The sequence below is a fragment of the Aedes albopictus genome, chromosome 2 (genome assembly GCF_035046485.1).
Source record: "Aedes albopictus strain Foshan chromosome 2, AalbF5, whole genome shotgun sequence".
Taxonomy (NCBI): Eukaryota; Metazoa; Arthropoda; class Insecta; order Diptera; family Culicidae; genus Aedes; species Aedes albopictus.
Genome location: NC_085137.1, coordinates 428,150,746 through 428,175,906, shown reverse-complemented (window position 1 = coordinate 428,175,906; position 25,161 = coordinate 428,150,746). Strand labels below are relative to the sequence as shown.

At 37.6% G+C, this 25,161-nt stretch overlaps 1 protein-coding gene across 1 annotated transcript in view; it reads left to right on the top strand.

Annotated features, from left to right (window-relative positions):
- The window catches only part of LOC134286887 (trichohyalin-like), a 58,020-nt gene extending 43,011 nt beyond the window's left edge, over positions 1-15,009 (top strand). Inside the window, exons 3-5 of the mRNA XM_062848583.1 lie at positions 10,260-10,981; positions 11,962-12,547; positions 14,930-15,009. Coding sequence (XP_062704567.1) covers positions 10,260-10,981; positions 11,962-12,547; positions 14,930-15,009 — 1,388 coding nt within the window. The remainder of the gene's footprint in view (positions 1-10,259; positions 10,982-11,961; positions 12,548-14,929) is intronic.
- The last annotated feature ends 10,152 nt before the right edge of the window (positions 15,010-25,161 follow it).

Genomic DNA, 25,161 nt, shown 5'->3' with positions numbered 1-25,161 from the left:
AGGCCCCAAACCCCCGTAAAATCCCTCGTAACGCTTTCGTTACGCCTCATAATCACGCCGAAAATGGTCTGAAACATCCTAAAATTCCTCCAGTATCCCCCTTAAACCCCGTCGGACCCCATGTAACGCACCTGAGAGGCTCCAACCTCCCGAAAACTCCTCCGTAACGTTTTCGTAACGTGTCTAATCCCGCAGAAAATGCTCTGAAACGTCCTGAAATGCCTTCAAAATCCCCCTTAAACGCTTAAGTAACGCCTATGCATCCCTCCGAAAATGCTCTGACACGTCTTGAAATGCCCATATAGCCGAGGCGGTAAACGCACGGGTATTCAGCATGACCATGCTGAGGGTGACGGGTTCGATTCCCGGTCGGTCCAGGATCTTTTCGTAAAGGAAATTCTTGACTTCCTTGGGCATAGAGTATCATCGTGCCTGCCACACGCTATACACATGTAAAATGGTCATTGGCAGAGGAAGCTCTCAGTTAATAACTGTGGAAGTGCTCATAGAACACTAAGCTGAGAAGGAGGCTTTGTCCCAGTGAGGACGTTACGCCAAGAAGAAGAGGAGAGGAAGAGGAGAGGACGTCTTGAAATGCCTCCAAAATTCCCCTTAAACCCCCTCGAACCCCATGTAACGCAGCTGAGAAGCTCCGAACGCCCGAAAACTCCTCCAAAACGCTTCCGTAACGCCTCTAAATCACGCCGAAAATGGTCTGAAATATCCTGAAATGACGCAAAAAATCCTCTTAAACCAAAACCCTTGAAAACGCCTCCGTAACGCCTCTGAAACGAGCTTAAAATGCTCTGAGACATCCTGAAATTACTCCGAAACCCCCTTAAGACCCACTCGGACCCCATGTAACGCACATGAGACCTTCGGAATCACTCGAAAACGAACCTGTAACCTTTCTTTGCTCTCCTCTGTAAACACCTCTTGGCCACCGTTGCAATAGTTCCCGTCATTATTAAATATTCTTATGCACAATGTTGGTTCTGAGTAGCATTCCCTCTTTTTTATGCAGGACAATGCCTGAGGGCATAAAAAAGGTGCATAAATTCCTGTTCCTGTTATCTTGCTTTTTGTCATATTCTCATCTTTCATTTACTTTATTGTTTAGGTATCTCAATTTTGCTTATTTATTTTTTGTGTTCTTCAATTTCCTCAATTCATGCCTAATTTTATCAACTTTGCGTTTCTTGTTTTCTCAACTCGATCTGCTCTTTCTTTGTTATGTTATACTCTCCATACATCCTACTTATAATATCTTCATCTTGTCGTCCTCTTGTACGCAAAACTTTCTTTTCTTTTCTTGTCACACGTCTCAACGCACAGTGGTGCAGCTAATCAAAACTGATCAAAATTATTTTGACGTATTTTCGTATCCCAAATGAACTCCAAATTAGTAATGAAACGTTTTCCATAGTTTTCAATGAGTTGTATAACAGTAAATTCACCTAGCAGTGAGAAAAAAAGCTAGTTTAACCGAATTCATCAAGATTTTTTTCTAATAATGCAATTATTTCATAGAAAATCGGTATAGTGTGTCTCCGAACATCGTGATACTTGGTTGTGTTGTAGTTTATCGAAAATAATTAGATCTGTATTTTTTTTATTTCGTCATAAGGGTGACCAATTTTATAATTGTTAAAATCAAGATTTTTCAAAACTTCAATTTTTCAGAATATTACAGTTTTTAAACCAGTTGAACGATTTTTATTGTTATTTAATTTTTGTTTGAAAGCTGTTAAATACTAGTTTTCAGCAAAAATACTTTGAAGGGCCCAAATTGTGGTGCCTAGGCAAATAATATATAATGATAAAATTAACTCGATTTTTTTCGATGCGTTGCATTTTTGAAAAACATCCGGAACATCCGGAAGGTTTTCTTTCTCAATTTGAAAGAGGAACAATAGTTTTTTTTTTATAAACTTAAAGAAGATTTCCCGGAAATAGTCGGACAATCAACTTATTTCATTTTGAATGTACGGTAAACGATGCCATCAAATATGTTTTTCATTATTTTTCACATATTGTATGGAAAACTTAACGTCAATTTGCTTGGGTTTTAAATGAACAGAATAACAACACTAATCTTCTTTAACAAACTGCATCGTTGAATTGGTTGAAAATCAATTTTATTTACTTTGTACGGTCAAAATTTGCACGCGTTGTGAGTGTATTACCCCCGGAATATCAAAGAAAACGGCTAAAAGTCAGCTTCACTAAACTTCTTCTGACAAGCGTAAACAAAACATTCGGACACTTAGCCATCAAACGATAACATGAAAACTACACTGGATCAAAACACAACGAAAAACCCAATTGATTCATTTTGAGTTCTTTTCCACTTATGATCGGGTTTCGATATGGCTTACTCCAATGTGCAACGTCTCAATTACTTTTGAACTCATTTTCTTACTCTCGCACACAGGCGTAAATGGGCCAAATTCCTGGCCATAAGTCGGAAATTTTTTTTCAGGGTTGTCCAGAGTCCAATATTTTTTAAAGATAAATGAAGTAATGCTTCGTCATGTGGCAATCAATAAAATACTTTGGGATGCATATTTTTTTAAGAATAAATGCCGAAATTTGACGATTTTCTCTACTGGTTTTTTCATTTGCATCATAACTCATCGGAAAAACTTCAATTTTCGAAATATTGACAGTTTGAAAAAAATTACTGAGTATGTTACACTGTTCTCCTGATAAGGGTGTATCATTTAAACAAAAAATTTCACCTGGTTTCATTTATTTTGCTCTCTTACAGAAGAGTTTTCAAAATCATGTTTTTTGTCAATTTTGAACCATTTTCAGCATTCAAAAAGTTTTCAGATTCTGCAGCATTCCGCGATCTGGCTAAAATTACAATAAAATATAAGGCATATCCTTTGTGAATTGCAAGAGAACGGGTACCAGAAAGTACCAGATGAAAAAATAAAACATTTTGAAATTTACACCTTTTTTACTAGTTTTTAGTAACAATTTAGGTTTAATTTCGAAAAGCAACTTCGTTTCGACTACTTTTTCAATGAATGGCCACTTATTCTCGGTAGATAGATCATAGCAGAATACAAATCTGGTCTTCTATATATTAACAAAATGTGTCAAATGGAATTAATTTAGTAAATTTCGGCAGAAATCTCCATACACCGATAAACGCCTAAATGTATGCAATGCAATAGTAATCTAATGTAGCTAGAACTGTTGTGTTCAAAATTTGTTATAAAAAATCAAAAACAACTCAAATAAAGAGCTCACTATTTGTAGCATGTACCTAATGATATGATGCACCGTTAAGAAAATATTTTCAGATAAATGTTGTTTTTATAGCTAAACTCATTGAGTTTTTCACTCAGTACTCCACGAACTTACTTTTATGTATAAAGTTGTGTTAAAATATCATGTTTTAATAGAAAAATTCAAACTTATATATTCCACACGGCTTCTATCATCATGTTCAAACTCCTAAAATTTCAATCCATGATTATTTTTGAGTTTTGATGTGTTTTCCAGGGCACTATAAAAGTTACCCCAAAATGAAAATGGGATTCCCAAAATATCTAGAAAAAGGTACATTTAAACTGAGTTTAAGGGGCCATTAAAAAATAACGGCCCATATTCCCAAAAATTGTGAAGATAGAACAATTGTTCAGCAAGTTTCCCATTTATGACACTCCTTACAACTTTGCTGAAAACATAAACACGTTATCTACACTTATAAAAAAATTGAAATCCTCTCACACTTCTAGGAGAATTTCTATGAAACGAGGTGGCCCTTGTTTCCAAACAATATTTTTCATAGAAATATAATTATTTTTCAGTTCTCTGTTGTCAAATAAAAATGTTCGACGCTTCAAGCGATTTAAAACGAAATGAAAATAAACGTTGGCCTTAGAGAGGTTATAAGAAATCATTACTAGCCTTTAAGTGGAATAATATGGCTATTTATAATCCAAAATGCTTCCTCAATATCTAAATTCACAATTTTATCGCTAGTACACACATAATACACCATAAAAACGTGTTAAAACTTTTTGGCCATGAAATGGACCCTGTTACTCCAGTGTGCCTCGATACGACTAGCCCTTTTCGTTTTTTTGTGTCTTCAGCCTTTTAGTTTCTCGTTTCTTGTCTTTTCCATGTGTCGTTTCTCGTTTCCTTGTCTTATCGTCTTTCCGCATCCTCGTTCTAGTACCATTTCGTCGTGTCCTAGCAATTATGCATTGTTTTTTTTTCTCTTTGCATTATTTTGACTTGGACGTGTACTTCACAAGGACATAACTGAGCCGAAATAATTTGTTATTTTTTTATATTGATTTTAAGTTTAACATTTTTACCTGCCTTAAATATTATGTTAGTTTGGGAATACTTCATGTTTTCTCGCTCCACCGTTTATTTTTTTTCTTATCTTGCACGGAACCTTGTCTTTTCGGAAATGGTTGTTTGTCGACTGTGGGTACTTAAGGCGAAACTGGAAGCATTTCCTCATTTTTTGGTTTTTGATTTTTTATTAAATAACGAAGCAATATTTTCAAAATCGGTTTTCGTGCACATGTAGAGTATGGATCAGGGTATCTTCAGAATTTTTTACGCGGTAGAAAATGTTTTTCGTTTTTGCAAAAACCATTTTTTAGTGAAATTTTGTTTGCACATGTACGAAAACCGATTTTGAAAATATTGCTTCGTTATTTAATAAAAAATCAAAAACCAAAAAAATGAGGAAATGCTTCCAGTTTCGCCTTAAGCTGAGAAACGCTGCTCTATCGACTGCAAAGACTGAGAATATCACATTTTCCAACCTTGTATTTTCGTTCTCTATTTAGTTTTAACAATTATTAAATTTGTGGCCCTCTGGTTTTTTTTTCCATTTTATTGTCTTCTAGGTAACTAGGCATGATGTCTTCTGTTTTCTACTTCTAGTTTTTCTCGTCATCTTAACCTGCATTTTCGACTCCTCGTTTCTGGTTTTCTTGTTTCCATGATTTGTTGTTTCTTTTATTTCCTTCCAACTTCCTTCCCATTTTATTTTTTCCTATTAGGTATCATTCCCTTAATGTTCTTCTATCGATTTCTAAATTCTCGTCTCCTCTTTTTACGTTTTCTCTTCTTCTTGTCTTGTCATCTTGTTATTTCTCGTCTTATCATCTCCTTTTTCGATCTTTTTTGTCCTTTCATCTTCGTGTTTTCGTTTGCTTGTCTTCGTGTCTCCCCTGTTCGCTCTATTTTTCCTTTTCTTATTGACTTATTTGATTTCCATTTATTGTTCATCTTTGCCTGCACTGTTTAATCTGCCTTCTCGCAATCATTGCTCAAGGTATCCAGTGTCTAATCTGCATTTTATTTTAATTGTCCTGATTCTACAAATCACTTCAGTCGGATGAGTTGTCTGATTTCTTTTCAAAACAGACGACCTAAACCTGCAAACACTTGTTCTGTTTAATATTTCCACTTCGAATGTACAACTCCCAACAAAAACATACGTGTCTCTCCGTCTCTGGGCCCATTCCCGGGAAGTGGCCGTAAATGTCATTACCCATGGCGTAATAATTTCCCAACTTCCGAGAAATTTCATTAACACCAACATCTTCGAGAGACGCTCGAGTTGACCAACCGCCCGGATCGAAGCCGACACTTGAAAATCTGTTTCGCTTTCGGTTGCCCTTTCCTTCAAGCAACCGACCGACAAAGATGTTCGTTTGGTACGGCAAACCAAATTATGACCTACACGACGGAATGGATTTGCTTTCTTATGCTCCAAACGAAGTCCAACCAACGCAACGTGATGATGAGATACACAAGTGTTTTGTTTTGATTCTTTTTTTTTTTTTTTTTCTCGGGATCATATTTTATGAGTCTGGCTTCGCCAGAAAACGAAGCTGCAATTTCTCGAATTGCAAAACCTGCTGACGGAACTGCAGGCAATTGGGATCACTTGAACAGAGATCATCCCGATGATGGTATGTTGGGTTGGCTGCCTTCATTTTTTGGAAGGAAAGAGGAACGAGAAATGAGTTGAATGTGACCGAAGAACGCGGGAAGAAATTTGTTTATATGACCACGAAGTGGGTAATAAATGTACAATGAGGGAAAATACCATGAATGGTTATACTCGCTGTCGTTAGAGTGTAATTAAGTTGCCCGGATGAGTAGCATCCTTCTTTACTGACAATGTTTTATGTTTCACTTCCACAGAAGGACGTGTTTGCTTTTCGAAAGGAATCATGCTAAAATTGGTTCGATTAACGAGGTGTTTGGTCCAGGGTTAGTTCATCTCAGAGCCCACGTCTTTACTTCCTTTCCGAACGAAGAACGTAGATTTTGTAAGTTTGTTGGGAGTTTGAGTTGATCCCAGGTCTTCGGTGAGAAAGTCACGTGCTTTAACCTTCACATCAGATCCACCCTACAGTTGAATCAATGCTTATTTACCCACCTGTAAAGTGTAATCATATCGCCTTCAACCCTCATCAACATCATTCACGATTGTGTGTTTGCTGGGTTGAGCCATGCCAGGGTGCAGTGGTTTTAATGCCCGAGGAGTTTGACAGTATTACTTACCTGCCTGTAATAAGAACACGTAACAAAGACATTCCATAAATCTCTCCAGTTGCGTCATCACGTTTCACGAGCAAACAAATGATCCCTTATTACTAACTACAAGCTGTAATTAATAAGCGGGAAAATTGATTACATACTGGCTGCTAGGCTACATGCTGAACTCGTATTATATTGCGCTCAGCTCTTCGTCACTTCCACTTATAACAGTAAAAATCGTAAAAGCTCGGAAATGAGCTCGCCTGGTGATACACAACGCCGTACCACGAGTCAATAAATTTCCTTCGCGTTCGCCCTCTCTACCGAAATATTGATATTCATTAATTCCAAATTACAAAACAATTAGCGTTGTTCCTCTGTGTCAATAAATCAACAAACTTACAACCATCAAGGACGACCAAAAAAGCCACCATATGACGGTGACCGGCGTGGCATCAAAGCCAACCGGATCAAGTTTCGTGGAAGTCATGGAATGCACGGCCTTCCATCAGCATCAGCAGCAGCAGCTCAAGATGCGACAATAAAATACTGCGAAAGAGTGTGCTCAAGGGACGCCCAGAGCGGCAAAAAAGGTCCAGCAAAGAAAACAGTCATGAGTGATTACGCTTCATTGAGGGCCAAATTTACTGTGTCCTCATCTCGCTCGAACTCTGCCATCGCTGTGTCTGAATTTTGCTTTTTATCACCGCGTCACCGTCAATCGGTTGTCTTTATCAACTGAAATGTGACGATGGATGACTGAAGTGTTACAATTTAATTGCATTTCCGATTGTTGGACACTTAAAAGCTGTTCAAGGACATCTCTAGGTAAGCGAAATACTACTTGACATGTGAAACTGGAAATTGATCGCGTGCGATTTCCGAATGTTCGACAAAAAAGACTGAGAGGATAAAAAATGTCGAGAAGACAGCAAAGACCGAGAACACAGAAAACAAAGAAAAGACAGAGAAGACAGAGAAAACAGAAAAGGCAGAGAAGACAGCGAAGACAAAAAGACAGAAAAGATAGAGAAGACAGAGAAGACAGAAAAGACAGAGAAGACAGCGAAGACAAAAAAAAACAGAAAAGATAGAGAAGACAGAGAAGACAGAGAAGACAGAGCAGACAGAGATGACAGAGAAGACAGAGAAGACAGAGAAGACAGAGAAGACTGAGCAGACGAAGAAGACAGAGCAGAGAAAGAAGACAGATAAGCCAGAGAAGACAGACAGACAAGATAGAGAAGACAGATAAGATAGAGACGATAGAGAAGACAGAAAAGACAGAGAAGAGGGAAGACAGAGAAAGCAGAGAAGACAGAGAGGACAGAGAAGGCAGAGAGGACAGAGAAGACAGAGCAGATAGAAAAGACAGAGTGGACAGAGAAGACAGAGAAGACAGATAAGACAGAGAACACAGAGAAGACAAAGAAGACAGAGAAGACAGAGAAGATAGAGAAGACAGAGAAGACAGAGAAGAAGACAGAGAGAAGACAGAGAAGACAGAGAGAACAGAGAAGACAGAGCAGACAGAGAAGACAGAGAAGACAGAGAAGACAAAGAAGACAAAGAAGACAGAGAAGACAGAGAAGTCAGAGAAGACAGAGAAGACAGAGAAGACAGAGAAGACAGAGAAGACAGAGAAGACAGACAAGACAGAGAAGACAGAGAAGACAGAGAAGACAGAGAAGACATAGAAGACATAGAAGACAGAGAAGACAGAGAAGACAGAGAAGACAGAGAAGACAGAGAAGACAGAGAAGACAGAGAAGACAAAGAAGACAGAGAAGACAGAGAAGACAAAGAAGACAGAGAAGACAGAGAAGACAGAGAAGACAGAGAAGACAGAGAAGACAGAGAAGACAGAGAAGACAGAGAAGACAGAGAAGACAGAGAAGACAGAGAAGACAGAGAAGACAGAGAAGACAGAGAAGACAGAGAAGACAGAGAAGACAGAGAAGACAGAGAAGACAGAGAAGACAGAGAAGACAGAGAAGACAAGGAAGACAGGGAAGACAGAGAAGACAGAGAAGACAGAGAAGACAGAGAACACAGAGAAGACAGAGAAGACAGAGAAGACAGAGAAGACAGAGAAGACAGAGAAGACAGAGAAGACAGAGAAGACAGAGAAGACAGAGAAGACAGAGAAGACAGAGAAGACAGAGAAGACAGAGAAGACAGAGAAGACAGAGAAGACAGAGAAGACAGAGAAGACAGAGAAGACAGAGAAGACAGAGAAGACAGAGAAGACAGAGAAGACAGAGAAGACAGAGAAGACAGAGAAGACAGACAAGACAGAGAAGACAGAGAAGACAGAGAAGACAGAGAAGACAGAGAAGACAGAGAAGACAGAGAAGACAGAGAAGACAGAGAAGACAGAGAAGACAGAGAAGACAGAGAAGACAGAGAAGACAGAGAAGACAGAGAAGACAGAGAAGACAAAGAAGACAGAGAAGACAGAGAAGACAGAGAAGACAGAGAAGACGGAGAAGACAGAGAAGACTGATAAGACAAAGAAAACAAAGAAGATTAGAAAAGACAGAGATAACAGATTAGACAGAGAAGACAAAGAAGACAGAGAAGACAGAGAAGACAGAGAAGACAGAGAAGACAGAGTAGACAGAGAAGACAGAGAAGACAGAGAAGACAGAGAAGACAGAGAAGACAGAGAAGACAAAGAAGACAGAGAAGACAGAGAAGACAGAGAAAACAGAGAAGACAGAGAGGAAGGAGAAGACAGAGAAGACAGGGAAGACAGAGAAGACAGAGAAAACAAAGAAGACAGAGAAGACCGAGAAGACAGAGAAGACAGAGAAGACAGAGAAGACAGCGAAAACGGGGAAACCGGAGAAGACAGATAAAACAAAGAAGACAGAGAAGACAAAGAAGACAGAGAAGACAGAGAAGACAGAGAAGACAGAGAAGACAGAGAAGACAGAGAAGACAGAGAAGACAGAGAAGACAGAGAAGACAGAGAAGACAGAGAAGACAGAGAAGACAGAGAAGACAGAGAAGACAGAGAAGACAGAAAAGACAGAGAAGACAGAGAAGACTGAGAAGACAGAGAAGACAGAGAAGACAGAGAAGACAGAGAAGACAGAGAAGACAGAGAAGACAGAGAAGACAGAGAAGACAGAGAAGACAGAGAAGACAGAGAAGACAGAGAAGACAGAGAAGACAGAGAAGACAGAGAAGACAGAGAAGACAGAGAAGACAGAGAAGACAGAGAAGACAGAGAAGACAGAGAAGACAGAGAAGACAGAGAAGACAGAGAAGACAGAGAAGACAGAGAAGACAGAGAAGACAGAGAAGACAGAGAAGACAGAGAAGACAGAGAAGACAGAGATGACAGAGATGACAGAGAAGACAGAGAAGACAGAGAAGACAGAGAAGACAGAGAAGACAGAGAAGACAGAGAAGACAGAGAAGACAGAGAAGACAGAGAAGACAGAGAAGACAGAGAAGACAGAGAAGACAGAGAAGACAGAGAAGACAGAGAAGACAGAGAAGACAGAGAAGACAGAGAAGACAGAGAAGACAGAGAAGACAGAGAAGACAGAGAAGACAGAGAAGACAGAGAAGACAGAGAAGACAGAGAAGACAGAGAAGACAGAGAAGACAGAGAAGACAGAGAAGACAGAGAAGACAGAGAAGACAGAGAAGACAGAGAAGACAGAGAAGACAGAGAAGACAGAGAAGACAGAGAAGACAGAGAAGACAGAGAAGACAGAGAAGACAGAGAAGACAGAGAAGACAGAGAAGACAGAGAAGACAGAGAAGACAGAGAAGACAGAGAAGACAGAGAAGACAGAGAAGACAGAGAAGACCGAGAAGTTCGAGAAGGCAGAGAAGACAGAGAAGACAGAGAAGACAGAGAAGACAGAGAAGACAGAGAAGACAGAGAAGACAGAGAAGACAGAGAAGACAGAGAAGACAGAGAAGACAGAGAAGACAGAGAAGACAGAGAAGACAGAGAAGACAGAGAAGACAGAGAAGACAGAGAAGACAGAGAAGACAGAGAAGACAGAGAAGACAGAGAAGACAGAGAAGACAGAGAAGACAGAGAGGACAGAGAAGACAGAGAAGACAGAGAAGACAGAGAAGACCGAGAAGTTCGAGAAGACAGAGAAGACAGAGAAGACAGAGAAGACAGAGAAGACAGAGAAGACAGAGAAGACAGAGAAGACAGAGAAGACAGAGAAGACAGAGAAGACAGAGAAGACAGAGAAGACAGAGAAGACAGAGAAGACAGAGAAGACAGAGAAGACAGAGAAGACAGAGAAGACAGAGAAGACAGAGAAGACAAAGAAGACAGAGAAGACAGAGAAGACAGAGAAGACAGAGAAGACAGAGAAGACAGAGAAGACAGAGAAGACAGAGAAGACAGAGAAGACAGAGAAGACAGAGAAGACAGAGAAGACAGAGAAGACAGAGAAGACAGAGAAGACAGAGAAGACAGAGAAGACAGAGAAGACAGAGAAGACAGAGAAGACAGAGAAGACAGAGAAGACAGAGAAGACAGAGAAGACAGAGAAGACAGAGAAGACAGAGAAGACAGAGAAGACAGAGAAGACAGAGAAGACAGAGAAGACAGAGAAGACAGAGAAGACAGAGAAGACAGAGAAGACAGAGAAGACAGAGAAGACAGAGAAGACAGAGAAGACAGAGAAGACAGAGAAGACAGAGAAGACAGAGAAGACAGAGAAGACAGAGAAGACAGAGAAGACAGAGAAGACAGAGAAGACAGAGAAGACAGAGAAGACAGAGAAGACAGAGAAGACAGAGAAGACAGAGAAGACAGAGAAGACAGAGAAGACAGAGAAGACAGAGAAGACAGAGAAGACAGAGAAGACAGAGAAGACAGAGAAGACAGAGAAGACAGAGAAGACAGAGAAGACAGAGAAGACAGAGAAGACAGAGAAGACAGAGAAGACAGAGAAGACAGAGAAGACAGAGAAGACAGAGAAGACAGAGAAGACAGAGAAGACAGAGAAGACAGAGAAGACAGAGAAGACAGAGAAGACAGAGAAGACAGAGAAGACAGAGAAGACAGAGAAGACAGAGAAGACAGAGAAGACAGAGAAGACAGAGAAGACAGAGAAGACAGAGAAGACAGAGAAGACAGAGAAGACAGAGAAGACAGAGAAGACAGAGAAGACAGAGAAGACAGAGAAGACAGAGAAGACAGAGAAGACAGAGAAGACAGAGAAGACAGAGAAGACAGAGAAGACAGAGAAGACAGAGAAGACAGAGAAGACAGAGAAGACAGAGAAGACAGAGAAGACAGAGAAGACAGAGAAGACAGAGAAGACAGAGAAGACAGAGAAGACAGAGAAGACAGAGAAGACAGAGAAGACAGAGAAGACAGAGAAGACAGAGAAGACAGAGAAGACAGAGAAGACAGAGAAGACAGAGAAGACAGAGAAGACAGAGAAGACAGAGAAGACAGAGAAGACAGAGAAGACAGAGAAGACAGAGAAGACAGAGAAGACAGAGAAGACAGAGAAGACAGAGAAGACAGAGAAGACAGAGAAGACAGAGAAGACAGAGAAGACAGAGAAGACAGAAAAGACAGAGAAGACAGAGAAGACAGAGAAGACAGAGAAGACAGAGAAGACAGAGAAGACAGAGAAGACAGAGAAGACAGAGAAGACAGAGAAGACAGAGAAGACAGAGAAGACAGAGAAGACAGAGAAGACAGAGAAGACAGAGAAGACAGAGAAGGCAGAGAAGACAGAGAAGACAGAGAAGACAGAGAAGGCAGAGAAGGCAGAGAAGGCAGAGAAGGCAGAGAAGGCAGAGAAGGCAGAGAAGGCAGAGAAGGCAGAGAAGGCAGAGAAGGCAGAGAAGGCAGAGAAGGCAGAGAAGGCAGAGAAGGCAGAGAAGGCAGAGAAGACAGAGAAGACAGAGAAGACAGAGAAGACAGAGAAGACAGAGAAGACAGAGAAGACAGAGAAGACAGAGAAGACAGAGAAGACAGAGAAGACAGAGAAGACAGAGAAGACAGAGAAGGCAGAGAAGACAGAGAAGACAGAAAAGACAGAGAAGACAGAGAAGACTCAGAAGACAAAGAAAACAAAGAAGATTAGAAAAATCAGAGGAGACGAGAAGGCAAGAAGGTAAGAAACCGTGAAGGTGATAATAAAGAATGAGAAGACAAGATGTTAAAAAATATAGATCTTATCGTGATTTCCATCTTCACGATAAGATCTATATGGAAATGGGGATGGCTTTCTCAGTCTTTGAATCAAGAACGATTTTTAACTATATTCCCGACGTTTCGGCCTAGGGATTTGGCCTTTTTCAAGGGTCGCTGAAAACACGACCCTTGAAAAAGGCCAAATCCCTAGGCCGAAACGGACATGTAGATAAAAATCGTTCTTGATTCAAAGACTGAGAAAGCCATCCCCCTTTCCATCAAGTTCCCAGTCGTAAAATTCCATGATAAGATCTATATTTTTTAACATCTTGTCTAATCCTTCTTTATTATCACCTTCACAATTTCTCACCTTCTTGCCTTCTCGTCTCCTCTGACTTTTCTAATCTGCCTTCTGCCATCTGCCAGAATGTGAAGAAGGGTAAAGAAATTAAATTTTTGATAGTTTACTGTCCAACTGTACGTTCGACGTGTCTGGAATGTAGCGCCACAATCTACTCTCAGTAGCAGCAGTGCACTTTCAATCTCGCTTATGGCGATTGTCAATGAGTAGACGTACGTCGCATTATTCACTTCGGTTGGTTGACATAGACGATGAGGAAAGATATTATCAAGAGAAGACGCGAAGCGTAGCTACGTCCAGCAATGCCGAGATTGAATGATTAGTGCATGCTTTCTGTCTGCAATTAGAGGTGACCAATAAGAACGTGGGTTCAATGTAGTCTTTGGAATGCGGTGAAGATTAATGAGTGATGAAGAGAATAAATCTTTGCATTTTCTCATATTTAGTAGAGCCTTCACCATAACCACATTTTAATTCTATTCACCTCAAATTTTCCTCTGTAAATTTTGTTATTATAACTTGGTATTAACCTGACTTGTTGTAATAAGAGGTTTTCCAAACGACAATTGTCAAAGAGTTTGAAACATATGGAGGATGATAAACATTTTCGCCAAATCCAAACCTGCGAAGAAAGCGAAAATAAGGAATAGACAAAAGAGAAAAATAAACAAGGAACCTAGAAAACAGTAATTGTGAAAACAAACTGTGAAGATAAAGAAGCGAGAATTAAAGAAAAGAAATATAAGACAAAGAAAAAACTACAAAACAACGTGAGAGATAGAGTTGAAGCAAAAATACGAATTAAAACAGGAGAAATACAGTTATATCTTCTGAGGACTGAGAATATAGAAAAATAATAAAAATAACCAGAATAACAGAAATTAGTATACACAAAAGACAGAGGGAACAAAATGAAGAGGAGTCAAGAAAGCGAGAAGATCATAACATGCCAACACGAGTCAGCTAGAAGACGAAAAGGAAGAGAAAACTATAAGGTGTAATCCAATTCAAACCAGAAACGACTGATTTAGGCTCCACGACTTAGGGTCTTCTAAATCACCGAACCAACCCGAAGAATTCAAAACATTTAACGAAAGATAACCATTTCCGCCAATACCAATCTTTTGAAGACATTTACGCCTTTTTCGTTTCTTCTGTTTTGCCTTTCCATAACCCTTTTCCAAATTTAATCACCAGCCAATTTTGGCGATTGGTTTAATTACAGCACTCGCCCATAATTGTGAGGTGGTGGTGTTTAAGGTAAGACGCGCAACCTTTAACTCGTTTAAAGTTTTTGTTCGCTTCTTTCGTTCTCGATTTGTTGATTTAAAGTTTAAACCATCCTCGATTGCTTATTAACTCTATTTCATCTGGAGAATCTACCCAAACCGGGCGATCGAATTGATGCAGATCGCCCACCACATCTGCTGCGAAGGAGGAATGAGCTCAAATTAATAATGAACAACCGTGATTGGAATTGTGTGGTGTGGTGACTGGACTGACCACATCGTGGATGGCTCAAAATGAAATGAAAGGCAGAACAACCAAGCTTTGTGCTAAGTGCAAAAGAATAGCAACGCGATCGATTCGAGTGGATCGACCACGTAAGATCGATAATTCGATTATGGCGATCGCGGCTTTTGGTTGTGCGGTGATAATTGCAAATTTTTTATTCTTGTTGCTTCTTTTTTTACTGACATTAACAAAGAAACTGTGAACGGTTTGAAAAGAGATCATTAATTTTAAGCAGGTGTTGTAATCTAAGAAAACTAATTATAGTTTTGAATTGCACTATTGGAAAGATTTACGAATATGTTATTTCTTATTCAAAAACAAAAAAATAAACTACGGTAAACATTCCACTGCACAAAAAATACGTTCCCTCACAACCTCAGCCGTATTTCACGGTGGCGCCCGGAAACCGGATTCCAATGGGACTGATATCTTCATCGCATCGGATGGCTTCTACAGTTGAGGTTGAGGGTCCGAAGATGAGCATTAAGTGCCAAGTTTAACTAATTAACTAACTATCTATGTAAGCATCTCTGTTGGGCGACAAGGTTTCTTGATCTTGATGGATCTTGGTATCTGTCGGTGATATTTATAAACGAGTGGTCGTTAACGTAAAGATACTAGGAAGCGTTAAATTGGATCACAACAAACCAAACTACTCTTTCAAGTAAAAGGTGGGTTTGGCCATTATCCCATAAAAGTTTTGGAGAACTATAGATACAAAGGAGAAGAGAATAATAACGAAATAAAACGAATTCCGAGACTGACTTTTATGAATACTATCTATATGTACAACAAAATCTGTGTGCTAGGTTCCGCTTACAATAAGCAGCACAGCTCATGTCCATGTCATACGCATGTCGAACGGATTTCATGAAAATCATACCCAAACTGTAGAGTTGAGCATGCGAACCCATCATAGCCGAACTGTTAAAAGCGCGGATATTCGGCAAGAAGTCTAGGCTCTGGACCAGAGACGGTCCATGAACTTTTTGGGCTACCTGTCTAGATCAATGAGGTTTTACTTCACAGCAATGAAAAATGGTATACAATGTATACATGCTGAAAAATGGTATGGCAATAATGTTATAATGCATTTGACATTTCGATACCTTTTATACCAGCGTATGAAATCGGAAAGGCATCAACTTTTTGAGCCGAAGTTCATCTTATGTTATGTGTATCTGCTCTATTTGTCCATTAAGTCGGATTGTGCGTCTGTTAACAGAAATTGGGCATTTTACGACGTGGGAACAAATATTCGTGACAGAGAATTGAATGAAAAAAGAGAGGCATTCAGCTGGCAATGAATATGGCCAATCACGAATGAAAAAATGAGAATGTCAATATTCTCTTCCAAAACTTTGCTTTTTTTACATTCTGCTTACACCCCTTAGCTTCAATTATTCGACCATTTTTTGATAAGTGAAAATTTTGCCTGTTTCGATCATTTTGTCTATCTCCTGTATAAATTGGCATTTAGCTATGAAAGCTCTCAGTTAATAACTGTTAGCTGAGCAGCGCATATATTCATTCCAATATAGCGCCAGAAGAAAGATAAAGGCTGCTTTTATGGTGGCTCTCAGGCGGCTACAACCCGGGAGCTTCTTGACAGCTGCCGAACAACGTCAGCGTACCTAAAAATTTTGGTCCGGGTGGTACTGTCAGATTCAAAGCGGCAAGCGCTACTTTTGAAAAGGACGAAATCCAAGAATAACACACCGCACAAAACATATTAAAACAATAAACAGGAATCTTAACGTGTTGTTTTCACTTTTCTGGCGTAGGAGAACGCAAATTAAGTTCGGCATGATGAATTTTGTTTACTAGAATAAAAAAAAAATATATCTATAAAACGGGTAGAGGCAAAATAGTCGACTTTCATAAAAATAATTCGAAATGCATGTTTTCTTCTGGTGCGGTTAATAAGCACCTGCAAGTAATATATTACTACTTATGCCAACATTTTACAGCTGCATATCTGGTGGCAAAGCCAAAAAAGAAGTTAAAAATAATCATTTGCAAATTTTTTTTTCGAGTTTTATCCTCGGTTTGATTTTGTATGTGCAGTAACAAATTAATATGCACGACCGTTTAAACATGTGCTTTTATTACATTTATTACAGCAACAAAAAGAAAATTCAAAATTCAAATGAATACAAAAATTCAATGAACATTAGTTTTTGCGCTTCTGTAGAACACGTCCTTTTGATACGAAACGCTAGCCTCTCTTTGGCTTCCACTCACCACGCAACAAAAAGATGTTTTCGCATGGACAAAAATTGTTGCGTCAGTGAAGGATGGACCCGTTGTTTATGTACAGTAGCGACATCTACGATTTGCAAGTAGGTACGCGAAACTGAGCTCATCTGTCAAGTAGTGGGGGGGGGGGGGGGGGTTTTGGGCGGCTACGACAGCTTCTTGCATCTGTAATATGGCGACTTTATTTATTTTCGACAATTTATTCTTCTTCGCTATGAGGGATTATTTGCTGAATTGCCTTAAACTTGACCTTAAAATTTACTTCGAATGTTTGTTATCAGTTTTGTACCTTTTAATTCCGCCCTATTTCGATTATTCTTTGACAGATACGCGTATTTCGACTGTAATCTTCCTCAGTGTCAGTTATCCACTGTCAAAGGATAATTAAAATAGGGCGGAATTAAAAGGTACAAAACTAATTACACTCATTCGATGAGGATATTCTGCTTAGAGGGTTCGAAAAGTCGGCAGAAGATCTTAAAATTTAGTTTAGTATTCGTCCGTCGGCGAAGAGAAACATTAATTAATATCTCTGATGATTTGTCCAAGGATTCAAAAAAAAAACTGCAAAAAAATTAAGAAATTCCTTAGGCGTTTTTTTTTCTCGGATGACTCTATAAATACTTTCGGGAAATCTTCTAAACAATGCTCGATATTGATCCTTCTTAATTTGTCATATGATGATTGAGAAAACCCTTCGAGAGCTTCTTCAGAGATTGTTAACGAGAGTTCCTCGAAAAATTTCTCCTTCAAAAATTTATATCAAGATTCCGCCAAAAATAATATTTCCAGAATTAGGCTCTTAAAGTCCTATCTAGGTTCTTGTTTTAGTCCACAAAATATGGTCCAAGAGTACATATTTACTCTTTTTTTTTTTAAGATTTTTATTTAAATGAAATCATGTGTTTTTTTTATGTTGATCAAAGTTTGTCCAATTTCCGGAGTGTCTGGAAATGGAAATTCATTTGCAGTGCAATTACCAGTCGAGTAAAAGTACGAGACACTGAAGGCGACCTTACATCTTACAAAAATGCTATGGAATACGTGGGACCGCGTATAACTTGCAAACGGAGGGTCCGATTTGGGTCGTCTTAGTTTTGTCTATTAGTGTTCACCCAAGGAAGGTTTATGAGGCAAAAATCATGGACAAATAGAATGTTTTTGAAAATCGATTCTTCATACATTTTGAACGGGGATTTGGACTTGTCTAAGGGCCTGAAACGTCAAAAAACGCAGTAGGCAAGACAAAGTTTGCCGGGGTCAGCTAGTATATTTTAAATTTTCAATTTTCAATTAAAAATCACTTGGTAAAAAAAGTGGCGATAGCAAACCACAGTGCAATATTAATTTTTTATTTCATGCGAAAATTTTCAAATGAATACAGATATACCTCGACTTAGTGGACCCTCGATAATATAGAGTCTTCATTTTATGTGCTTCGATGTTATGTTCATTTTTTTAATATCCAATCAGTTTAAAATTTGCAGTTTGTATTATGATGACTTATAATGCAGAGGTTTTCAGCCTTTTACCACGCGGAGCACTTCTCATGACATACTCATATCTCATGATATACTTAACCCTTCAGCGCGCGCGCTGTTGTAAAAAGTACAACACTACCAAAAAACCTCGCTTTTTGTACACAGCGCGAGCGTAGTGCAGTTTCGGTTGCTGGATGGCGCGCGTCCTGGAAGGTTAAAGCGGATAGTTATTAGCGGAGTATGTGGGGTGATTCTCTAGCATTTTTTTTACAGATCCCTTAGCAATGACATCATTTTTGGCTGATGCATGCAAACAGAAATGCCAGATGATTTTTTCAAAAATCTGTATCCCATACAAAATTTGGGAGAAAAACTTGGAGAAAAATCTGTATTCCATATAAAAATAAAATATCCCCTCTAGCTCAAAAATGTGTATTTCATATAAAACGAAATCTGTACGGATGCTCAAAAATCTGTACAATACAGATAAATCTGTATATATGGCATCCCTGCATGCAAGCTGCCCATTCGCCAGACTTTTCCTCGAAGTTTTCTAACAAACTTCTTTCAAGATTTCTTATGATTTCCTCACCGAGAATTGGCTTCTTTAGCGGTGTTGAGATAATTCCATATTCTGAATTGCATACCAAACTGAGCCGAAATCCAAATTTTCATGAAATTTGTTGCCCGGAAACCTATTTAAAAATCAATTTGAAGTTTGTATGGGAGCGATTTGTCGAATAACCCCTCGTTGCATTTTGTAGTGGGTGGAGCTGTCAAACAGTTACCCAGCTGTCAAAAAATCTCTTTGAAATTGATTTTAAGTACCAACATAAAGTTTTAAAAATCTGAAAAAAAAAATCATAGTGGCTCAGAAAAAGGTGCTCTTTCGTATAAAATCAAAAAAAATCGATACATTTTTCTTAATTAAAAAACCCAAATGTAATATATTCCTGAAGTTTTTGGTAGATGCCTTAAACTAGCTTGGCGTGTACTCAGCTGATTGAATTCCAAAAATAAAATTGTAGCAAATTCCATAAAAAGGTCATAGTAATGCTTCGGCACATTGCTGACAAGATAAATTCCCAATGCTGTCATGGTAAAATCAGAACTAGTTAGTCAAGTTTTCCTGATTTCAGCTCCCGTTTATTGGTACATTCCCTTGGATGAATTCATGGAGGAAAATCTGAAGGAACCACTTGACTAACTTCTGAAAGAATCTTTGGAACAAGTTTTTAAGAAATCCCTGCTGAAGTTTCTAAAGTAATTCTAGGATTTTTGAAGAAATCTCTCAAGATACTTCCGAAAGTATCACTGAAAAAAATCAGAAGGAGTTTGAAAAAAGAATCTGAAGAAAATTCTAAATTAATTCCTGTAGGAATTTCTGAAAAAAAAACAGAAAAATTTTAAAAATCCATAGATGAATTTTATGAAGAAATTCCAGGAGACATACATGAATACCTGGAAACCCCTGATGGAATACATAATAAAACCTCTTTGATATGGTTGACAAAAAAAACCCCTAATAAAAATGTTGTACCATTTTTAATTAACTCCTGGAGGAATTCATAGATAAATTCCTAGAGGTACGCTTGGATGAAATCCTGAATGAATTTCTGAGAAAATACATAAAGGAATACAATGCGCAATTTCTAATGAAAACTCTTTGTGAATTTCTGCAAGAATGTCTACCAGCCTTTCCGTAAGAATCCTTATAAGAATCTGAAAGAATGCGTAGAAAAATTTCTGAAGGAATTCTTGAACAATTTTCTATGACTTTCTTGATAATTTTTTGGAACAATTTCTGGAAGTGAAAGGTCCTGAAAGAATATCAAAAAGAATGTGAAGATATCTTGGGAATTTTCTTAATAACCCCTTTCAAAATTTCTAAAGCAATCCTTGAAGAAAAATCTTTGAAAATTTTCTGAGAAAATTTTGAATGAGTTCTGAATTTCTGATTCTTAATGTATGCGTGAATCATTTTTTAAAAAAATCCATGGAGTATTTTTGAGATAGTTCATGAATGGTTTTCTAGATGAATGCTTTGAAAAATTTCTGGAGAAATTCATATGAAAAAAATCTGAAGAAATTCGTAGATCAATTTCTGGAACAATTTATGCAAGATTTTTTTTAATGGAATTTTTGAAGTATTTTCTAAGTGATATGGATTCCTTTAGATTCTATGCCACATTTTTGGAAGCTATCCATGCAGTACGTTTTTAAAGAGATTTTGGAGAAATTTTTGGGGGACATTCTAAAGTCTAAGCGGTGTTTCCCAAAGTGCGCGAAATCGCCCCCTAGGGGGCGAAAATCAGGTTGAAGGGGGCGAAAATTTGAAAATCCAAAATTGGGGGGCGAAAATACTCAAAAGGGGGCGAATTTTTAATATTTGAAGAATATCAAATGTATTGAAATGTATTGTATTGAAAGTCAACTGAAGCATTAAATATCTCTAACATTCCAAATTTGTTTGTTTCTAGGATTTTTGAAAAATGTTTGTTTTAAAATCGATTAAATGAACAAAATTTTCGATTTTCGTGTGGACTTTTTGGCGAAATTCTAAAAAAACAGACGATTGCCACACGAATTTCCGAAAGAATTTCTAGTGATTCTGGAGATCTAATTAATAAAAAAAACTTTTAAACTTCATAAAAAAGTTTTGAAAGGAACAGGGTTTATTTTTACTTGATAAAAAAGTTTTTTTTTTAATTTATATGCGGTTTGTTTTTCATGAAAATTTTAACCAAAAAGATGAAGTTTAAGATTATTCTTAGAACACTTTTCGGATGAAAGCCGTCACACATTGTTTAGAAATATTTCAGAGAAGCTACCAGCAGGAATTCTCAACGTAACTTATTGCTAGAAGCTATTTTGAATTTTTTTTTCTCGAATTCAGTGTGGAATTCTTCCAAAGCCATGCAATGCATGTCTGCTTATTTGACATTAAAAAGTTTTCCAATTTATAAGAAGCTTGTCAATTCATTTAATTTTAAATTACTGAGCAAAACTGACTACCATCAAAAATACACCAATACATTCCTGAGTTGCATAAAATATATTTTTGTAATTGAGGGACCCAGAATCAATGGGGTATAAATGACCATGTTATCGATTTTAAGCTGAGCATATCATAAAATTCTTCAAGCTTTCAGGAACTTTTTTAAGATTGTTTCTACCATGTTTGGAAAGATAACAATAATCAGAGAAAATTAGGTTGATTTTTAAACTCCATACATTTGTATGGGATGAAAAATTAGTCAAAAACTTTAAACCTCATTTACTCGAAAGTGTGTTTTTGTCACTTACACCCCCTCAATTGCTTTTTTTTTTTCAATTTCTCATCAGTCTTATTTGAGTACTTATGACCAAACATCTCGGGTGTTGAAGAACCTCCTTTTAGAACCACGTTTCCCAACCTTGGCTCTCGCGACCCCCCAGTCTGTCGTCACTGCGCTTTTCGTAAAACAATTGAAGCGTGTCTGCAAGCGGTTGGGGGGTCGCGAAACAAAGGTTGGGAAGCTATGTTTTAGAACACTGGTAAAACATCTGGTTGAGGCTAACGAGCGCTCGTTTTTACATGCAATAATAGTTTCTTTTATCTAAAATGCAGACAATCAATGCATTTGGGAAAGAACTCAATGAAAATCAGAGCGATACTAATTGACATACATTAATTACCAGTTTGCCACAGTAGCGTCAAATAGTGGGCTTTCAAAGGCTTTACCTATCAAATTTTCAGCCATTTATCATGGAAAAATAAATCTCACTTAGGGGGACGAAAATGTTTTTCGCAAGCTCCAAGGGGGCGAAACCTTCTAAAAGTTTGGGAAACACCTAAAGCAATCCCTAGGAGATTTTGTGAAAAAAGTTCTGATTGAATTCCTTTAGGATTACCTGGATGATTTTTTAAAGTAAACCTATATGGAGTGTCCGAAGTAATTCCTGAAATAATTTCTTTATAGGGGATTTGTTAAGAAACTCGTGAAAGATTTTTTAAATGAATCCTAGAATGCATTTCAGCAAGGGTTCATGAAAGGGTTATTGAAAAATCTATGGAAGATTTTTCAATGTAATCCTTGGAGAAATTTGTAAACAAATCTCTGGAGGAAAATCTGAAGATATTTCTAAAGAGCTCATTAGTCGAATCTATCTATATATATAAAAAGGAGTTCAAAGTTTCTTTGAGGCAACAAAACTCACGAACGGGTGAACCGATCAGCATGACTCTTGCATGGTTCGATTCGTATTCATGGTGGCTGTGTTTATAAGTATTAAAAATTACGAAAATAAACTAGAAAAGTAACAAAATTGATAGAGAACTGATTTTCCATGAGCTGGGAAGAAAATCAACACGACCGAAATAAAATCAATCTAGAGTGCTGTGCTATTTCGAACTCAACAATTGTCAAACCACCACAAGACGGCAAGACAAAGTTTGCCGGGACAGCTAGTTCATTATAAAAGCCATGGGAGACTTTCTGAAAGTATCCCTCGAAAAAATATAAAGAAACCCTTCCAATAGAAATCTTTGCAGGAAATTCCCGAATGGATCTCACATTTGTTTTTAAAGAGTCCCTGTAGGAATTAAAAATCAAGATTTTCTGACAGATATTCAAATTTTCAAAAAAAAAATCTCAGAAGCAATTTTAAAGGCAAACCTTGGAGACTGTTTTGGAATAAATCCTTGGAAGATCGTTTGATAGAATGCTTTACAGATATTTTCGAAAAAGTTTTCGAAAAGAAATCTTGAAAAGTCCCGAAAAAGTAGGGTAAATCTTTGAAGTATCTTCTGAAGAAATCTCTAGAGGAAGTTTTACAAAAACTAATACACAACTTTCATACACAACTCTTTGTGAAAGTTCTGGAGCAATACCTAGTAGAATTCCTGGAGAAATTGGAAGTTGCCGTGGGAATTTCTGGCGAAATTCTTGGAAGAATTTCCAAAGTAACCTCAGTACAATTTTTTTAAGGAACATTTGAAACATTGTGTGAAAAATTCTGGAATAGTTTCTGAAACTATCATAGAAAGTTTTATTGAAGAAATATCTGGAGATATTTTTGAATATATGTCTAAAGAAATTTCTGAAGTTTCTGCTCAATTCATGGACATTTTTTTGAAAAAAAAAATAAAAATGAACGAATTTCAGAAATGACGAATTCAGCGCCAACTCGACCAGCGGTAAAAATAAAAAAAACTTGAAATTTCCGCATACATTTGGCCAAGTTATCCCTTACAAAATTCAAGCTCGTTGAGCGCCCGCTTAAACTAAATCGATTTCACTCAAATATTGAACGCAGTTTCTGAGTCCAAAACCAGTGATACAGGAGGTAAGACCTGGCATTTTTCGAATTTCATGTTTCCCATAGTGTGGGCCACCCTGATACGCCCTTTTCAAATGTTAGTCCAGATAAATGTTAGATTATGCAAAGTTGCTTCTTAAATCCAATTTAAAATATCCATAAAGTTTCATTTGTTGGCTGGGCTTAAATATGGCCATGTTGGCACGAAACACGATGAAAAATATTCACGTAATGTAGACATGAAACATGTTTTTGTTAGAAACTTTTTTTCTTTAAATGTGTCACAGAAACATTGTTTGGAGATAATGTAGGTAATTGAAATACCTTTCTTCAGAAAAAAAAATCATCGATTTAAAAACATAGGCTTTTTTGTAATATCGATTTTAATTTTTAAAACCTTTTTTTTTTCAGTGTAGGAATTAATTTTATATTTTTTGGATATTTTTCTAAAAAAACTTCATGGAATTTCACGATAGTCTGCCATACAACACTATTTTATAGATCTTATCATTTTTGAGTTACATTGATTTAAAAAAAAATCTATGATAAAAATTAGGCCCTCTTTAAATGTTACTCTTGACAAATTTCGAAAAACAAAGTATGCACAGTTGTTTAGGAAGTCCTATTGTTTATGCTCACCAAGTTTTGTTTGATTCTGAGAGGGTGCTGCCAGGCCCATAGAAGGGTTGGCGCGAAATTTGTCAAATACAACATGTAGATTATTTTGGAAGAATTATTTGCGGAATTTATAGAATGGGAGGAATTTATAAACGAATCCCAAAAGAAAATTTCCGAATTAATCCATGGAAGATTTTTTGAAAGAATCTGTCAGGGAGTTTTTGGCGGAATACTTGGACAAATTTCCGAAAGAATTTTTTAAGAAAGATTTTTTCAGACGAATTTCTGAAAAATTCTGAAGGAGTTTGAGGGAAGGCTACGGGGGTCTGAAACAAGAGGCGAGTTTTCTGAGAGGTTCTAAGGCTTTCCGAGAGGTTTCAAAAGGATTTTAGGCGCCTCAGTAGAGGTTAAGAGAAGTGTACGGAGATCTCGTAGGTGCTTCGAGGCGTTTCAGTGTATTTAAGGGCATTTCAGGCAATTTCAGAAGAGCTAGTTGCCTCAGGTGCGTTTCATGTGATGCTTCAAGGTGGGTCAGTTCAAAATTTAAACGGAATACAGCGAAACATCGTTTTTTACGCTTGTCGATTCGATGACCTATACTCAAGGGAAGTCTTGAAGACAGTTATTGAATTCACTGATTTCACGATCATAAGTTGGATGAGGCTCTGTGGGCATGGAGCTTGTTTATAGTGCTTCAAATGGTCACTAATTACACTAGTTTACAAAATAAAACGAAAGTCGTAAACTTCTGTAATCGACCAAAATTTTTGAAGCACAATTTAGCGCTGATTTCGAAACCGCGCTTCAAAAAAATTTAAGTAGAGCAGTTTTTCAGAAATTCAAATATCTTGCGTTTTGTTCAACTAATTTCAAATCTTTTTCCGTAAATTAAAATACAATACCATTCGATCATCTGAATGCAGGTTTTGCGTCAGATTGATGAAATTCAAGAT